This window comes from Tachysurus fulvidraco, chromosome 8, assembly GCF_022655615.1.
Source record: "Tachysurus fulvidraco isolate hzauxx_2018 chromosome 8, HZAU_PFXX_2.0, whole genome shotgun sequence".
Taxonomy (NCBI): domain Eukaryota; kingdom Metazoa; phylum Chordata; class Actinopteri; order Siluriformes; family Bagridae; genus Tachysurus; species Tachysurus fulvidraco.
In genome coordinates, this window is record NC_062525.1 from 2068883 (window position 1) to 2088987 (window position 20105).

General features: G+C 43.6%; 3 protein-coding genes across 4 annotated transcripts; 2 read left to right on the plus strand and 1 right to left on the minus strand.

Moving 5' to 3' along the window:
* Positions 1-1455: 1455 nt before the first annotated feature.
* On the plus strand, positions 1456-4816 carry LOC113652182 (L-seryl-tRNA(Sec) kinase). Its single transcript, XM_027161104.2, has 7 exons — positions 1456-1612; positions 1831-2065; positions 2592-2853; positions 2957-3158; positions 3363-3438; positions 3572-3665; positions 3752-4816. The coding sequence occupies exons 2-7, from the start codon at positions 1856-1858 to the stop codon at positions 3970-3972; spliced, it is 1065 nt and encodes a 354-aa protein (XP_027016905.2). The 5' UTR covers positions 1456-1612; positions 1831-1855; the 3' UTR covers positions 3973-4816.
* LOC113652183 (zinc finger protein Pegasus-like) lies at positions 4503-8510 on the minus strand. 2 transcript variants are annotated; one of them, XM_027161105.2, is made up of 4 exons: positions 8282-8510; positions 7082-7269; positions 6775-6942; positions 4503-6497 (listed from the first exon to the last, which is right to left on the minus strand). In XM_027161105.2, exons 2-4 carry the CDS (start codon positions 7257-7259, stop codon positions 5887-5889), a joined length of 957 nt encoding a protein of 318 aa, XP_027016906.1. In that variant the 5' UTR covers positions 7260-7269; positions 8282-8510; the 3' UTR covers positions 4503-5886. The 2 variants fall into 2 exon arrangements, with proteins under 2 accessions (XP_027016906.1, XP_047673779.1); XM_047817823.1 differs by lacking the exon at positions 8282-8510 and adding an exon at positions 7446-7470.
* A 229-nt stretch (positions 8511-8739) lies between these two features.
* Positions 8740-17357, plus strand: acadsb (acyl-CoA dehydrogenase short/branched chain). The gene is made up of 12 exons (XM_047817816.1): positions 8740-8956; positions 10097-10223; positions 10445-10545; positions 10898-11104; positions 13182-13352; positions 13479-13604; positions 13690-13782; positions 13860-13949; positions 14297-14434; positions 14974-15073; positions 17015-17113; positions 17144-17357. The coding sequence occupies exons 1-11, from the start codon at positions 8924-8926 to the stop codon at positions 17089-17091; spliced, it is 1263 nt and encodes a 420-aa protein (XP_047673772.1). The 5' UTR covers positions 8740-8923; the 3' UTR covers positions 17092-17113; positions 17144-17357.
* Positions 17358-20105: the final 2748 nt, after the last annotated feature.

Consider the following 20105-nt stretch of genomic DNA (forward strand, 5'->3'; position numbering starts at 1 on the left):
ACTGTGTATTGTGTGTGACACTGTGTATTGTGTGTGAGACTGTGTATTGTGTGTGAGACTGTGTATTGTGTGTGAGACTGTGTATTGTGTGTGACACTGTGTATTGTGTGTAACACTGTGTATTGTGTGTGACACTGTGTATTGTGTGTGACACTGTGTCTTGTGTGTGACACTGTGTCTTGTGTGTAACACTGTGTCTTGTGTGTAACACTGTGTCTTGTGTGTAACACTGTGTATTGTGTGTAACCGTGTATTGTGTGTAACTGTGTATTGTGTAACACTGTGTATTGTGTGTAACACTGTGTATTGTGTGTAACACTGTGTATTGTGTGTAACTGTGTATTGTGTAACACTGTGTATTGTGTGACACTGTGACATTATTTCACTTAAAGACGCCTCACTGTAAATGTCTGGATTTACAAAGAATGTAGTTTTTAATGAAAATACACACACACACACACACACACACACACACACACACACACACACACACACACACACACACACACACACACACACACACACACACACACACACACACACACACACGCACACACACACACGCACACACACACACACGCACACACACACACACACACACGCACACGCACACACACCAGTTACAGGTCACCACTGCCCCCATGAGGAAAGCACAACGTCCTATTGACCGCTTTTAACTCTGTACAGAGTCATCTGATAGAAACAGATCTGAATTTTTTTAAATAAAATTAAAAATATAACTGAGAATACTTTTAAATATTTTTTGTTTAATTAAAGGGCATGTTGGGATCAAAGCTACGCGCTGTAACACCGCCATCGTGTGGTGATATACAACAAGTGCAGATTCTGCTACAACACACACACACACACACACACACACACACACACACACACACACACACACACACACACACACACACACACACACAGAGAGAGACCTTATTTATGCTTTAGTGAAACTATTTATTTTTAATTTGTTATGAGAATAATTGGTAAAAATAGTAGTAGTAATAATACTAATATTTAAAATTGTTAGCAAGTTAAAATATAAAAATTATATTTTTAAATGTACTAAAGGTAGAGTTTAAAATATCAAAGGAACTGTAATAATAATAATAATAATAATAATAATAATAATAATAATAATAATAATAATAATAATAATAATAGCCTACAAACAGCCCCAGGCTGGTGTTAGTGACGTCATACACCAAGTGTATAATCCTGGCCAATGAGCTGTAGAGAACTAGGACGCGTCTAAAATCGTCCTGTATTTACTATGTAGTGAAGAAAGGACCCTAAATTAAACTGGTGTTTTTTAATAGAGAAATTCTATTCAGTCTGATTCTATTTTACATGTACTTAATTATTACAACAACAATAATAATAATAATAATAATAATAATAATAATAATAATAATAATCCAAGCTGTCATTAGTTATTGATGTATTTGTGGATCAGTAAATGTGTGTATTTTAGTGTTTAATGGACGTGTTTCATTCACATGGCCACATAAACACAGATGAAGTGAACTACAGTAAGGGTGAGTGAGAACACAGCCTCGGTGACGTCACACTTCCGGGTTCGGCAGGATATAAACACAACGCAACGGTTAGTGACCGCTTTGTGAACAACACGGTTTATAGCTGACATATTAACGCTCTAAAGCTTACTGTTTAATACACTTCTATTACTCAGTTCTCCTTTTACCTGGGAATCATTTGTCTGTCTCTCTCTCTCTCTCTCTCTCTTACGCTCTCTCTCTGTCTGTCTCTGTCTGTCTGTCTCTCTCTCTCTCTCTCTCTACCAACCCCCACCCCCTACCTCAGTGCTGATGGTGGTGTGTGTGTAAACATGCAGAGCCCAGCAGGTGTGTGTGTGTGTGTTGTGTGCGGGTTACCTGCAGTGGGGAAGTCCACCGTCACACACCTGCTCTCTGATCGCCTTCACACACTTGGGTGGAGGACTTTTATTATCTCATATGATGAGTTAATACCTGAGGAGGCTTTTCGCTTCAACACACCTGAGAGGGATGAGGATGAGGATGAGGATGCATTGAAACAGGTAACACTACCTCCCGGTGTGTTATACCTTTATCCCTTTAACCAGTTTGTTCCTGTTGTCACTCGTTAAAGTTCCAGCTTCACCTCTGACTGGTACACAGCACTGACACTGGCGACTCCTTCACCACACGACACACACACACGTTTCTCCTCACAGAAAACTTCACCGTGTCAACATCATGTGAACGTCTGTTGCTATAGAAACTATACAGGCTTAGTGATTAGAAATAAACTGTTAGAGGGAATTAATCAACACCTTCTGACCAATCAGAGTCCAGGACTCAGAAAGTTTACACCTCATGCAATCAATCTGAAGACCATCTTTGCTGCTGAAGTTGGTTTCTATGGTTACCAGGAGCTTCGAGCTTTAATGCAAATCGGAAGTAATTAAACAAAAATCAGATTTAAACTGTAAATAATCTATTTACAAGCCTTTAGGCCACACCCCGAGATGTTTATTTAACGTGTGTGTGTGTGTGTGTGTGTGTGTGTGTGTGTGTGTGTGTGTGTGTGTGTGTGTGTGGCAGGTGGGATGGAAGCAGCACAGACAGGCCGTGTTGGAGTGTGTGGACAGTTTTCTGCAGGATCTCGGCGCTGACAGACTTCACACACCCACAGGAGGAGGAATAGGACGTGTGTGTGAACGCTTTCAGGAGGCCATGAAGAAGCAGCAGATCGTCACAGTGTCACAGAACACACACTCTGTACCTCAGAGACTCGTCCTGCTGCTCGACGACAACTTTTACTACCACAGCATGAGATACCAAGTGTACCAGCTCGCCCGCAAACGTACACATACTGTTGTTATTGTTATTATTATTATTATTATTATTATTATCAGTGTTACTGTGTATAATAAGTGTGTTAAAAGTCTCTCTCTGATTGGCTGCAGATTCTGTGGGCTTCTGTGAAGTTTACCTGCATTGTCCACTAGAAGAGTGTCTCTATAGAAACAGGGTCAGAGGTCAGCTGGTGTCAGATGATGTCATTACTGTGATGTCCAATCGTATGGAGCCTCCGAACACGGACAAGAATCAGTGGGAGAAGAACAGTGTGACTGTGGACAACACACATGTGGTCTCAAACACACAGCTGTATGACACACACACACACACACACACACACACACATGCACACACAGCTGTATGACACAAACACAGCTGTATGGCACACAAAAACACACACTTGGTCTCAGAGAGAGAGATCAGTGTGGTATGTAGATGAAATGCTCTTTCATATTCATGTTTAATAAAATAAATAAATAATAAAGGGTGTGTGTGTGTGTGTGTTTGTTTCAGACAGGAGTTGCTGCAAGTGATTTCTTCAGCAATAGAAAATCCTCTGAGTCCAATTCAGGATGATTCAGAACAAAGGGTAACACACACACACACACACACACCCTTTATTTAGTTCTTTTATTAAACATGAATATGAAAGAGCATTTCATCTACATAACACACTGATCTCTCTCTCTCTCTCTCTCTCTCTCTCTCTCTCTCTCTCTCAGGAGGCAGACAGACAGCTCTGTGCCTGCAGTGTGGTACATCAGGTTGATCAGGTGTGCAGGAGACTCGTCTCTCAGTCCATGGTGAAGGCCAGAGGTAATAAAGTTAATCAGCATCCTCTGGCCAATCAGAGTGCAGTATTCCTCAGCATAGGTGGATGATGATGATGATGTTTTGTGCAGCACTAACAGCGAGCGGTGACGAGCTGAAGGCTTTAGCCCGAGACCTGAGTGAGGAGAAGACTCGGTTCCTGCAGGAGCTCAGAGTTCAGCTTCTCCAGCAGCTCGGACAGGACGAGTGTGTGTGTGTGGAGCGCGTGGTCACCATCGCCACCGACACGTTTACACGCAGAACACACGTGACCATGGAGCGACGCGGCCTACGGTCCACTTCCTGTCAGTAATCAGTGTGACACACAGTGACGTGTTCAGTGCTCTGTGTGTGTGTATGTGTGTGTGTGTGTGTGTGAGAGAACATCAACACGTCATCAGTTCATTCACTTTATCGAGCTTTTAATAAGATTTAAAAAAAATCCTCTAATTAACTTTCCTTATTCCCTAAATTAAGAAACTAAACTAATTAAATTTGTTATGAATTACAATAAAACCAGACACTGAATTGTTAATCGTTAATAATATTAAAGACAGAAAAGATCCGTGTGGACATTCGGATTTACTACATTATTTATTTATTTAGAAAGTAATTCGTTCCTTTTGTTTGTTAATTAAAAAAAAGTTTTGTCTTTATGTAGTGAAAACAAATGACGTCCTTCTGTAATTGTTTGTATTGTATTAGATCACGATGTTTACAGATCGCTCGTCTGTCGGCACACAATCGTTCATCGGTTCGGACCAAATTTAAATGTTCCATGTTTTTATTCTGTGAATAAACGCTGCTGAAATTCTCCTTTTTAAAATGACGTCACTACAGAACTCGAGCCACATGATGTTTTTAATCAGTCTGTAAAATTCATACCGTCAACATTTTAATACACAATAAATTCTGTAAAACTAGTCAGAAAGTCCATCAGCTACAAAACTCCCACAATCCTACACGATTCTCTCTCTCTCTCGCTCACACACACACACACACACACACACGTGCGCGCACACACAAGCACACGCGCGCACACAAACATACACACGTGCGCGCACACACAAACACACACAGTAATTTATAACATGATCACGTAACTCTACTGAGTTTTAAGAGATTTCTGAAATGTAAAAATAAACATTTAAACCTTCTACATGTGTAAAAATCTATAAAAGGATTTTATAAAACGTCAAATCAATCACAAGTCGTTATGTAGAACATCACAGGAGATGATTTATAAATAAAGAATGTTAAATATAATAAAGAGGTTCAGATTTAAACCTGACACTAAAACAAAAATTTATTAACATAGAAATGGAACTTATGTCGATGTCCTAAGAGAAATGTGAGTATAAATATTAAATACTTTTCATTTAGAAAGTTAAACATGTTGCTGTTACATTTCTGTTCTTTATAATATGAATAATACGGTTTGTGGGCGTGGCTTTGAAGGCCATAAATAGTACAGAATTTAATACTGAATGGAAAGAGAGCAACTGTAAGTGGGCGGAGCTTCCACACAAAACTCTGTGTCTGTAGTCTAAAAGTCACAGAACAGAAAGTGGGCGTGTCCATAGTACTCATCTATGACAGCAGCCATAAGTGGGCGTGGCTTTCTGACCAGACATGAATGTGGACGTGTCTTAGGGCGATAAGAGCGGCTCGGAGTGGGCGTGGCTTTATGTTAGAAAAGAATGTGCTGCTATTACGTACCCTCTAAATATTGAAATGTTTAAGTGGGTGTGGATTTAAAACGCAGAACAGAAAGTGGGTGTGGTCTTTGAATGACACACTGGATAAGGTAATGACAGCAGTTCAGAGTAGGCGTGGCCCGAGAACCACATGAAGCAAATAGTCATTAGAAAGTCTGGGGGGGGGGGGGGGTGGCTTTAAGAACATGGCTGCCTGAATGCTATAGAAGAGGAAAAGTGGGTGTGTCCTTTATATTTGATGTTGAATAGGGAGCAAATGTGGGTGTGTCCTTTAAATTGTGTACTATTTATGGAAGTCAGAGTGTAGGTGGGTGTGGCTTTAAGACTACGAAATATGTCTATGTAATAACGTATATGTAAATTAGACCAGCTGTGAGAGGAGGTGTGGCTAAAGAGCACAGATGAGAAAGTGGGTGTTACTGTGACCTGTGACTTCCTCTCTAGGTAACAGCATAAATACAGATTTAGGAGATCAATAAAAGGTGTATGTGTGTGTGTGTGTGTCAGTGTCACTTGCGGTGCTGTCCCTGGGCGAAGTGACAGGCGAACTCGTACTTGTCACTGCAGTGCACACCACAGACGTTACACTGAAACGGCTGATCGTAACCATGGCAACCCATATGCACCGTGTAGAGCACGTTATCGCCAAAATACGTCTGGCAATGAGGGCAGAAGTACAGCGTCTGAGCGTTGATCTGTGCCAGTGGGGAAGATTCAGGACTCAGCAGCGTGTCTCCGTTAGGGTCCTGAGAGGGTGGAGTCAGAGCATGACCTTTGACCTCCCTTTGATAGCTCTCCCTCGCCTGGGGAGGCGAAGCGGGACGCAACCCGTCAGTGCAGTCTTGCTCCTGATTGGCTGCCGGTTGAGGAAGAAGGAGGGGTTTGTCCTCGCCTATGAACAACGTGTCCGGTTTGGTCTGTGTCGAGGTCGCATTCGTCAGGCGGCGGAGTTTGTGTCGGCGGCGGCGATGGTGTGACAGGTTGCTCCGGTCGTTACAGCGGAACGAACAGAGCTCGCACTTATACGGCTTCTCGCCCGTGTGAGAGCGCATGTGTGTCTCCAACTGTCGCTCGTATGCCGAGGAGAACGGACAGAGCTGACAGCGGTGAGGCTTCTCTCCTACACAAACACACACACACAAACACACACACACAACAGACGGTGGGGTGACAGGAAGGAAGGAAGAATAAACATAAATAAAGATGAAAGAGGAAAAAGGAAAGAAAATATTAAAGAGAAAGTAAGATTCCAGAGCATTAGTCATCAGTGTGTGCAGTAAACAGGGTCGGTGTGTTAGTGTACAACACGTCTAATGTCCGTTTCATACCGAATGCAGAATTCAAACCAGTTTAACGTCCAGCACATAAAATAAGATTTACAGGACCCAGAGTCAGACCTGTGTGTGTGCGCATGTGCTCGATAAGTCTGGCCTGTCCCTTGCTGGCGTAAGTGCAGTAACGACACCGGAACTTTCCGTCGCCCGTCCTCTCGAATCCGTCCGCGTCCAGACGCACCTCGATAGATGCCAGATGATCCATCGCACTCTGTTCCGCCTCACACGCACCTGAAACAGGACAGACACCAGTCACAGGCAGGTCGCACCACAAACAACATTCCCTACGAAGCCACACCCCCGAAACGTTTCATTTATTTTGGGGGAGTTGCTTCAAACGGCATCCTGCATGTGACACCCTCCTTCTCACCTGTCTGCAGATCCTGGTCACTTTTCTCCCCATTCACAGAAGACGACAACGTGTTGACGTGATGCGTCTGCTGATCGAGATACTCCTGAAAGTCCCTCACAAAGTCCAAAGGCTCCGCCTTCATCTCGTTCATTGTCCAACCAGGACGTGCCGCTGATTCCATGCGCTCGATCCGCATCTACGCCGATCTGAGACACACACACAGTATAATTCAGTTAGTATGAATGTTAGAGACAAAGGGACTTTTTACACCTGGTCACTTCCTGCGTTTTCTGTGATCAGATATCTACCCGACGGTAAAAAGACCAGGTCTAAATGCCCTCTGAAACGTTTTGGAGACGGATATAAACCCGATGGTACAAACCCCTTCAGGATGTGGTCTGGGACGCATTACAGATGTAACTGGACAGGTGTAAATGAATGTGGTTGTTCAGGCCACATACGTCAGCGCTATACTCCTCCCAAACGGAACTACGTCACTCGCAGGTGATCTTTCACCCAGGCGTCTCGTCTGGGCTTAAAACGCGCTGCTGCCGCCAGCGAAAACTGCAGCAAACAGTAAACGCTGTTTTTTGTAGCATAAACGTCGTAACCAGTTTTTTCCTCTTCTTTTCGATCCTGTTCTGAAAACCGCAAACACCAAAGTGTGTTCTGTTACAATTACCCCGGAAATGAGGTCAAATATATCAGCATTTTGGGCGGGAGTAGAAAGATCGGATCAATATCCGATTCGCCGAGACGCGTTTATGTGGCCTGATGTAAATGGGACAGTTTTAACTAATCAGATAGCTATCGGATCAGAGACAACACACATGTGTAGGTGTACATGTGTAACACACCAGGTGTAAAAAGGCCCTAAGACTGGGCGTGGTTATGCTAATATGGGGCGGAAATATGCAAATAAAGGCGCAACCGCCCACTGGACCAGTGTAAGGTTAAAAAAAGGTCCATCTTCCATTATTTTATGGAATTTATTGATTTCAGGAAATTCCTTTTTTTTCTTAATTAAGTACATTTGTTTATATTTATTGTTGTTTACTTGTTTACACTGCAACTCATTTACTTTTTCAACAAATAAATATGGTCAAATATAACGTCCTAGTTTATTTACTGATACAGATATATTATTCAGAGCTCATGTAAATTTAGTAAACATTAAGTTTGGCTTTATTTCACTAAAATAACGACGGATTCGTTTACCTGTGTTTATGGAGCAGGTGATTAGCAGGCGACAAAAACGACAAATAAGACCGACATTTCAAATTAAAAAGTCAAACAAAAACCTAAGGAAACAACACGCAGTTACATCATGCTGTAAATCCTAACATCATCCTTCTGATCCGTCAACAAACCAAAACAAATGTACACAATAAACCGAAGCTAATTGTGTTGCTAACCAGCTTTAACTGCGCCCAAACCCGTTTTTTCTCCCACCCGCTTTCTGACAAACCCCGCAGGCTGCTCAATGATTGGTTATTAATTTCAGCCCACGATTTGATTGGACCATGAAGGTGCGGTACTCGAGATTACAGCCAATCCGGACACAGGGGGCGGGATGTACACGTTTTCGAGTGGGGGAAAAAACCCCGGTGTACCGCTAAATTGGGTCCCTAGGAAAAAATGACATAGGTTCCTACCTACAAAAATAAGGACAACAGTTTTCTATCAACGGATCAGTCGAATTATTAAATAATGATGCAAGTTTTTGTGAATTATGAAGTTAACAAATAACATTCGTAACACGTGTATTTAAAAATAGATCAGAACAGCATACGTGACGTTGTCGCGCACACACATTTTAGACGCCGGACCAGAAGAACCCGTATGTAAACAAGTGTGAAAATGGCGGCGCCCTTGTTTAGGTTCTGCGGGAAGGTGAATAAATCAATCAGAACTTCTTTAGTTTAAGTTATAAACTAAATTATATTAAATGTAACGGCTGATTATTATGTTTTAATTAATAATAATAATAGTAATATTAATAATAATAATGACCTTAACGTAAGTTATGTTTAATGTTAATAATGTTGTGGGAATTTGGTGAGTTTTCAGACTTATTTTACTCAAAACTGGAGCTTTCACGCGTCAAATTGAACAACATTATTCTTTTATGTTCTTTCTTGTCTTTGATGCAACTTAATCGTAAACATATATTTAACGAATTATGTTTAGAATAGGTAAAAACTAGGTTTCTGTCTCACAGTGATGACGTCAAGTACCTTTCAGGATGGTTTTAATTAGAATCTATTCATTCATTCATTCATTCATATTCTACCGCTTATCCGAACTTCTCGGGTACACACACCCGAGGCACATCGCAGGGCTCACACACACACACACACACACACACACACACACACACACACACACACACACACACACACACAACTTTCCAGAGATGCCAATCAACCTACCATGCATGTCTTTGGACCGGGGGAGGAAACCGGAGTACCCGGAGGAAACCCCCGAGGCACGGGGAGAACATGCAAACTCCACACACACAAGGCGGAGGCGGGAATCGAACCCCCAACCCTGGAGGTGTGAGGCGAACGTGCTAACCGCTAAGCCACCGTGCCCCCCATAATTAGAATATATATAAAATTTTATATATATATATATATATATTAAAGTATTTTTTACAGTATTTTTCTATAGACATTGCATCATTAATAAATACCCTTAAAATTGGTGAATAAAATGAAAAAACAAAAGATCGATTCAGTTTATTTCTTTTAATCAAAGTCTCATAATTTTTTATCTCACTAATGTGTGTTTTTTGTTTTATCTGTTTTTTTTTATGTTTTGTCTGTTTTGCATATTGTATTTGTTTTGTACTGAATTTGCATAAAAGTTTATATAAAGGTCTTATACCAGTTCTGTGTCCTGTAAGCGTTCTTGATTTTCCAGTGTGAGGAACAGCGAGTGAGTGAGCGAGCGTTTGGGACACGACGTGTGTGATTCTATAAACACAAACAGTTTGTTATTAACAAGTTGTGCTTGATATGATGGCTGCAGGCGAGCAGGCAGCTGACACAGCCGTGGGCTTCCTGCCGGCCTTTTGTCCGGCGCTTTTCCGCTCCAGCAGCCGGATTTCCTCCTTTACAGACGTACACAGAGGAGGAGGCCATGATGAAGGAGACGGGTGAGAAGGAACATGACATCCTCAAATAAATAAACCTCCTCAGACAAACCTAATGAGAAACAAAAGAACAGTTAGTTATGTGTAATGTTTATTAGGAAGCTGTACAAGAACAAGACCCGTGTGTGTGTGTGTGTGAGAGAGCGTGTGTGTGTGTGTGTGTAATATGATGTCTATGTTTATGGGAATTTTTATAACTGACTTTTATACATTTGTGTTAACAGTGAAAAAGTTTGCTAATGAACGCATCGCTCCGTTTGTGTCCAAGATGGATGAAGACTCTGCGATGGAGCCTGAAGTGATCAGATCTCTGTTTGAGCAGGGGGTCAGTATATATGTGTGTGTGTGTGTGAGAGAGAATGTGAGTGTGTGAGAGAGTGTGTGAGAGAGTGTGTGAGAGAGTGTGTGAGAGAGTGTGTGAGAGAGTGTGTGAGAGAGCGTGTGTGAGAGCGTGTGTGAGAGCGTGTGTGAGAGCGTGTGTGAGAGCGTGTGTGAGAGCGTGTGTGAGAGCGTGTGTGAGAGTGTGTGTGTGTGAGAGTGTGTGTGTGTGAGAGTGTGTGTGTGTGAGAGTGTGTGTGTGTGAGAGTGAGTGGGTGTGTGTGTGCTGCAGATCATCAGTAACATGGTGCTGGTGTGTGTGTGTGTGTGTGTGTGTGTGTGTGTGTGTGTGCGCACAGTTGATGGGGCTCGAGATAAGCACAGCCTATGGTGGTACAGGATCCTCCTTCTTCTCTTCCATCCTGGTGATTGAGGAGCTAGCGAAGGTGGACCCGTCCATATCGGTGCTGTGTGACATCCAGAACACGCTGATCAACACACTGATGATCAAATTGGGCACCGAGGAGCAGAAAGAAAAATATCTTCCTCGCCTCGCCACCGACACGGTCAGAGCACAGAGACACCATCCACACTGCAGCTATAAATATGATGACACTTAGGCCACGCCTCCTTCACTGTAATAGACACTTAGGTCACATCCACTTCAGTATAAGACCCAGAGGCCATGCCTCCTTCACTGTAATAGACATATAGGTCACATCCACTTCACTATAATAGACACAGAGGCCACACCTCCTTCACTATAATAGACACAGATGCCACGCCTTCTTCACTATAATAGACACGGAGGCCACGCCTTCTTCACTATAATAGACACAGAGGCCACACCTCCTTCACTATAATAGACACAGATGCCACGCCTTCTTCACTATAATAGACACAGAGGCCACGCCTTCTTCACTATAATAGACACAGAGGCCATGCCTCCTTCACTATAATAGACACAGAGGCCACACCTCCTTCACTATAATAGACACAGAGGCCATGCCTCCTTCACTATAATAGACACAGAGGCCATGCCTCCTTCAATATAATAGACACAGAGGCCACGCCTCCTTCACTATAATAGACACAGAGACCATGCCTCCTTCACTTGGAACTTCACAGTAATTATACTGACCTACGTGTCCCTCAGTGACGCATGTTTCAGATTGCGTAGGAAACCCTTCCACAATCCCACTAAGGAATGTGTCCTAGTTTAATGGGTTAGTTTTGAAAACACAAGATCAACTATCAGAGTTAGTCTTACCTCGAACGCAGGTGTCCTTCGAAGTCCCTCGGTCTTCTAACAAAGGATCCTCTTCAAGTTCTTCTGTTGTTTGAACCTTTAGATGAAGGAGTCAGACTTAGACCTTTTTGTCTTGTCAGGATCCTCACAATGGGAGGCCTTGTTTTTATTAAAAGTAGTGTAATACAGATAGATGTGTGTAATATATGTAAAGTAACATAAAATAAAATTACAAATAAAATCTCTTTCAAATAAGCGAACGGTATTAGAATAAGTAAAAGTAATTAAAATGTAAAGATGATAACAAACCAAGAAACATTCCCCAAGTGTAAGCTTGTGTTTGTTCTATAATGCACACACACTAAGCTTGCCTCTAGCTGAATGCACACTAATAACTAGTACTAAAACCCTTTTTCTACCATCTATTAGTACGATTCTTGACGTCTTTATGCTTCTCAACAACATCTTAATATATCTCAAAGCAAATAGCCATATATGGGTAAATATTTGCCGTCGCTTCCTGTGTGCGCTTAAGCCGTGGTTACATATTATAGAACCTTGTGGTTTCAGATCAAGCTTTCAATTCATTCATTCATTCATTTCCTACCGCTTATCCGAACTTCTCGGGTCACGGGGAGCCTGTGTCTATCTCAGGCGTCATCGGGCATCGAGGCAGGATACACCCTGGACGGAGTGCCAACCCATCACAAGGCACACACACACATTCTCATTCACTCACACACTCACACACACACTATGGACAATTTTCCAGAGATGCCAATCAACCTACCATGCATGTCTTTGGACCGGGGGAGGAAACCGGAGTACCCGGAGGAAACCCCCGAGGCACGGGGAGAACATGCAAACTCCACACACACAAGGTGGAGGCGGGAATCAAACCCCCAACCCTGGAGGTGTGAGGCAAACGTGCTAACCGCTAAGCCACCGTGCCCCCCCCCCCTAAAGAAAACTTACCATTCTATAAAATGGAAAAGAAAACTTCTAGCAAATTCTATAATCTTCTTTCAGCAAAAATGGGTCTTTATCCAACGGTCTAGGCAGCGTGTCTGTGCCCCCTGTTGTTAAACCAGCTTCCTTCTGGATCTCTTCTTCACAGTTTAATCAGATACATTCGATTTCTTTCTCATACAAAAGTTCCCCCGTTTCCTCTAGTTTGTTTCCCACAGCTTCCTTTTTCCTTGCTTTCTGTCTTTGTTTTTCCTCTTTTTCACTTTGTTTCTTTATTGAATTGGATGAGTTTGTCACATAAGGATAATCAGATGCATGTGGTATGGCAGTTACTCCTCTCTGTCTGTCTGTCTGTCTGTCTGTCTGTCTAAATAATAAAGGGAGAAAATGTGACCGTGTGTGTGTGTGTGTGTGTTGCTCTGCAGGTCGGGAGTTTCTGTTTATCTGAGGCCGGCTCGGGGAGCGATGCTTTCTCTCTGAAGACCAGAGCAGAGAAACGTGGAGATCAATTCGTCATCAACGGATCAAAGATGTGGATCAGCAGTGCAGAGTACGCTGGAGTGTTCCTGGTCATGGCTAATGCTGATCCCTCAGCTGTGAGACACACACACACACACACACACACACGCACACCATGGACACATGGACAATCATGACGGAAAACCTCAGAGACAGCAGTGTGTGTGTGTGTGTGTGTGTGTGTGTGTGTGTGTGTGTGACAGGGTTACAGAGGGATCACCTGCTTCATTGTGGATCGCGACACTGAGGGGCTTCACATCGGCAAGAAGGAGAACAAACTGGGGCTGAGAGCCTCATCTACCTGTGCACTCACCTTCGATAACGTCACGGTACACACACACACACACACACACACACACACACACACACACACACAGGTTGTTGAGTAACAGCTGTATGTTGTGTTGTCTGTAGGTACCAGAGCAGAACATCCTGGGTGAAGTGGGACAGGGATATAAATACGCTATCGGGATGCTGAACGAAGGCCGGATCGGCATCGCAGCACAGGTACAGCGGCTCCTGTCACCTCCCACTCGCCTGTATGACCTCACTTCCTGTGTAAACAGGAAACTGCTGTGTTTCAGATGCTGGGTTTGGCTCAGGGATGTTTTGATCACACCGTTCCATACACAAAGCAGAGGGTCCAGTTCGGGAAACCCATCTTTAGTTTCCAGGTCACACACACACACACACACACACACACACACACATCCACACATATACACACACACATACACACACACACACACACACATCCACACATATACACATATACACACACACATCCACACATATACACATATACACACACACATCCACATATACACACACATCCACATATACACACACATACACACATACACACACATCCACATATACACACACACATACACACACATCCACATATACACACACACATACACACACATCCACATATACACACACACACATCCACATATACACACACACACATACACACACACACATAGTTATATGTGTGACTTTGTTGTGTGTTTTTTAGGGGATGCAGCATCAGATTTCTCATGTTGGCACTCAGCTGGAGGCGGCGAGGCTGCTGACATACAACGCTGCGAGGCTGAGGGAGGCGGGGCGACCCTTCATTAAAGAGGCCTGCATGGCCAAGTACTTCTCCTCAGAGGTCACACACACACACACACACACACACACACACACACACACACACACACACACACACACACACACACACATTCAATTACACTGTTATCAACATCAACTACAAGGAAAGAGAAAGTATGACAGAGTGAGACGGAAGGGAACAGGAATGAAGGGGGGGATTTACAGTGGGAAAGGAAAGGATAGAAAGAGAAACAGGGAAGAAAAGAGGGAAAAGTGAATGAGAGCGAAACAAGGAAAAAGGTCAGGAAATAGAATGACGGGGAAGGAACAAGAAGGAAACGTGAGAGAAAAATAGAGAAAGCAAGTAGAAGGAAGAAGGGAAAGAAGAAGGGAAAGAAGGAGAGACTACGTGGGAAAAAAAGGGAGTGTGAGATGGCATGAAAGAGGGAAGGAAGAAAGAAAGAAAGTGAGTGAGTGGGAAGGAAAGACGAGCATAAAAAAGAGAGAAGTGAAAAGGAAAGAAACGAGTGAAGGAGATGAAGACAGAAGAGGAGAGAGAGAGAGCGAAGGATGGAGTGATGAGTGACGTGTGTTGTGCAGGTTGCCACGTTAACCACGTCTAAGTGCATCGAGTGGATGGGAGGCGTCGGATTCACCAAGGACTATCCTATAGAGAAATACTACAGAGACTGTAAAGTAGGTGAGTGTGTACAACTATCACACACACACACACACACACACTCAGAGTGATCTGTCCACACACACGCTTCCAGAGTGACCTGTCCCCAAACACACCCACACACACACAGTGTCCTGTCCACAGACACACACACACAGTGTCCTGTCCACAGACACACACACAGTGTCCTGTCCACAGACACACACACACAGTGTCCTGTCCACAGACACACACACACAGTGTCCTGTCCACAGACACACACACACAGTGTCCTGTCCACAGACACACACACACAGTGTCCTGTCCACAGACACACACACAGTGTCCTGTCCGCAGACACACACACACAGTGTCCTGTCCGCAGACACACACACACAGTGTCCTGTCCGCAGACACACACACACAGTGTCCTGTCCGCAGACACACACACAGTGTCCTGTCCGCAGACACACACACAGTGTCCTGTCCGCAGACACACACACAGTGTCCTGTCCGCAGACACACACACAGTGTCCTGTCCGCAGACACACACACAGTGTCCTGTCCGCAGACACACACACAGTGTCCTGTCCGCAGACACACACACAGTGTCCTGTCCGCAGACACACACACAGTGTCCTGTCCGCAGACACACACACAGTGTCCTGTCCGCAGACACACACACAGTGTCCTGTCCGCAGACACACACACAGTGTCCTGTCCGCAGACACACACACAGTGTCCTGTCCGCAGACACACACAGTGTCCTGTCCACAGACACACACACAGTGTCCTGTCCACAGACACACACACAGTGTCCTGTCCACAGACACACACACACTGTCCTGTCCACAGACACACACACACTGTCCTGTCCACAGACACACACACAGACACACACGCGCGCAAACACTTCCAGAGTGTCCTGTTCCCAAACACACACACACACACTCAGTGTCCTGTACACAGACACACACATTTCCAGAGTGACCTGTCCCCAAACACACCCACACACACACACACACAGTGTCCTGTCCACAGACACACACACACACACACAGTGTCCTGTCCACAGACACACACACACACAGTGTCCTGTCCACAGACACACATGCACACACACACACACACTCAGTGTCCTGTCCCCAAACACACACACTCAGTGTCCTGTACACACACACACATTTCCAGTGTCCTGTCCCCAAACACACCCCCCCCACACACACACACCCAGTGTCCTGTCCCCAAACACCCCCCCCACACACACACACACACACACTCAGTGTCCTGTCCCCAAACAAACACACACACACTCAGTGTCCTGTACACAGACACACACATTCCCAGAGTGACCTGTCCCCAAACACACCCACACACACACACACACACACAGTGTCCTGTCCACAGACACACACACACACACACACACAGTGTCCTGTCCACAGACACACACACACACAGTGTCCTGTCCACAGACACACATGCACATACACACACACACTCAGTGTCCTGTCCCCAAACACACACACTCAGTGTCCTGTACACACACACACATTTCCAGTGTCCTGTCCCCAAACACACACCCCCCCACACACACACACCCAGTGTCCTGTCCCCAAACACCCCCCCCCCACACACACACACACTCAGTGTCCTGTCCCCAAACAAACACACACACACTCAGTGTCCTGTCCCCAAACACACACACTCAGTGTCCTGTACACACACACACATTTCCAGTGTCCTGTCCCCAAACACACACACCCCCACACACACACACTCAGTGTTCTGTCCCCAAACAAACAAACAAACACGGACACACGCACACACTTCCAGAGTCTCCTGTCCCCAAACACACACAAACACACTCAGTGTCCTGTACACAGTCATACACACACACACACTCAGTGTCCTGTCCCCAAACACACACACACACACACGCAGCAACCATTCCTCACATGTATTTTGTGTGTTTTGTTTCAGGTACCATCTATGAGGGAACGACCAACATTCAGCTGAGCACTATAGCAAAATACATCGGGCAGGAGTATGATTACTGAACACACACACGCACACACACACTCGCACACACACACACTCTCACACACACACACTCTCACACACACGCACAACCACCGCACATCAAAATGCCCATGAACGAGGTATCAGTTTCATCACCCTGGGATTTAATCACGTTTCAGTGACGACAAATAAAACAGAGGAGAAAAAGTTACAGTCATCGTTTTTGTCCAATTTGCAGCTTATTGGAATTGAACAGAACTTTAACACTAAATAAAATAAAGACTGTGTTTGTTTATGAGTTTTATTTAATAAGTAATGATCTCATATCACTAGCAGTTTCACTTCAGACTGATTCATGTAGCTGTAATATGGTGATGAGTCTGTTGTGTTACTGACTGATTTGTCTCTTCTTCTTCTTCCTGTGTGAATGATTCACCGTTTAATTTCAAATAAATAGCTTTTAGTGTGTGTTAGAAATGTTTACTGTCACAATGTCTGTTATAGATGGAGTTATAGATCATTCAGAGCAGAATTCTACACTCATATAACTCTGTACAACTGCAGTGAGCTGAAAAGCGTGTGTGTGTGTGTGTGTGTGTGTGTGTGTGTGTGTGTGTGTGTGTGTGTGTGTGTGTGTGTGTGTGTGTTTGTATGTATGGGTGTGTGTGTGTGTGTGTGTGTGTGTATGGGTATGTGTTTGTGTTTGTATGGGTGTGTGTGTATTTGTATGGGTATGTGTGTGTGTATATGTGTGTGTATGTGTGGGTGTGGGTATGGGTAAGTGTGTGTGTATGGGTAGGTGTGTGTGTGGGGGGGGGTAGGTGTGTGTGTGTATGGGTAGATGTCTGTGTGTATGTTTTTGGGTAGGTCTGTATGGGTAGGGGTGTGTGTGTGTATGGGTATGTGTATGTGTGTGTATATATAGGTGTCTGAGTGTGTGAGTATACAGTATACAGTATATATGGGTGTGTGTTTGTGTGTGTATATATATGAGTATGTGTGTGTATACAGTATATATATGGGTGTGTGTGTGTGTGTGTGTGTGTGTGTGTGTGTGTGTGTGTGTGTGTGTGTGTGTGTGTGTAAAAAAAAACTCAAATAAAAGTGAAATATTCTGATAGTCCTGTTTCGATCAGTTTTATTTGATCCAAAAAATGTATTAAAACATAAGCTTTATTGTATTTTCTGTTTTATTTGATAATTTTTTTTAAATTCTGATAAATTTGGACCTTCCTAATCTCAACCTCCTGATACGTCTGATTATATTTCGGAACCCTGCATGAAACTGACAATGCGAGATAGTGAAATTAAAAGAGTTAAATAAGCTCACGTATGAAAATAAATCTGCTGAGCCGCTTCCCGGACGTAGTGCTGCTTACATCGTTGTTTAAACCCCACGTTCTCACACACGTTTATTACTACATCAAAAACTGCAAAACCTGAATAGATTATTGTGTTGTAGAAGTTTCACACACATCCACAGTAGATCTGTCATATATAAAATATACAGTATTGTTTTCTATACTGTTCTAAATGATGCACTGTGTTTAAAAAAAAGAGCATTTACCCAAAAGCCTCTCCGTGACTCGGGCGGTGAAGCGAAAGTAGACGTTTTGCTGAATATAAAAACGCCCGACGTGTCTGTTCAGGGACCTCAACTCACTCTGTGCTGAGACGAAGCCATCGCAGGAGAGAAAGCGAGTAAGAATCGACACATTTCTAACTGTATGTCACATTAATTATCCAGTTTTAAATAAATTAAAGAATTTTAGAATTCAATTAAATTTTCTTGAAGCTGTAATTAATTGAAAGATAAATTATGTGTAAAGATGGTGTCTGGTTACTTTCTGTAAACCCTGTGTTCTGTAAACCCTGTGTTCTGTAAACTGTAGGTGATGATAGTCTGTTTTTAATCGCTTCCTGTAATCAGGGCAAGACAAGAAGATCTGTATTTAACTTTTGTCTAAATGTTGATTGTCAAACGAACTAAAATTCACAACTGAACGAAATGAGGAACTAGACTTCTTAGATTGAACTCTATCTATCTAGCTATCTATACATACATACATACATACATACATATAGTACAGACCAAAAGTTTGGACACACCTTCCAAAAGTTTGGACACACCACCTTTTCAACAGGACAATGACCCCAAACACACCTCCAGGCTGTGTAAGGGCTATTTGACCATGAAGGAGAGTGATGGGGTGCTGCACCAGATGACCTCCACAGTCACCGGACCTGAACCCGATCGAGACGGTTTGGGGTGAGCTGGACCACAGAGTGAAGGCAAAAGGGCCAACAAGTGCTAAGCATCTCTGGGAACTCCTACAAGACTGTTGGAAGACCATTTCTGGTGACGACCTCTTGAAGCTCATCAAGAGAATGCTGAGTGTGTGCAAAGCAGTAATCAGAGCAAAAGGAACCTAGAAGAACTTTGAAGAACCTAGAATATGACATATTTTCAGTCGTCTCACACTTTTTGTTATGTACGTATATAATTCCACACGTGTTAATTCATAGTTTTGATGCCTTCAGTGTGAATCTACAATTTTCATAGTCATGAAAATAAAGAAAACTCTTTGAATGAGAAGGTGTGTCCAAACTTTTGGTCTGTACTGTATATACATACATACATACATACATACATACATACATACATACATACATACATACATACATACATACATACAAAGGGCTCATAGGCTTTAAGGTTTCAACACCACAGAGGAGGCCCTTTTTTGTGCCCTTTCCACCTTGGAAACCAGCAGAGGAGATTCCCAAACTTTTTGCTACCCAATCAGGGTTCACCATGGATGCACGCTGAGATCCCAATGCTGATCGAGCCAGACTCTCCAACACCAAACTGGCCTTATGCTTACATGCAGATGTCAATGAAGCCCCTGCCAGACAGGTCAAAATCTGGAATTGGGCACGTTTATAGCCACTCCTAGTGAACTTGCTTCCCATGATCTCCCGGTCCGACTGATCCTTGGATAAGACTGCAAGGGCTTTCCATCGCCACCTTGCCATGAAGACTGCTAGTAGT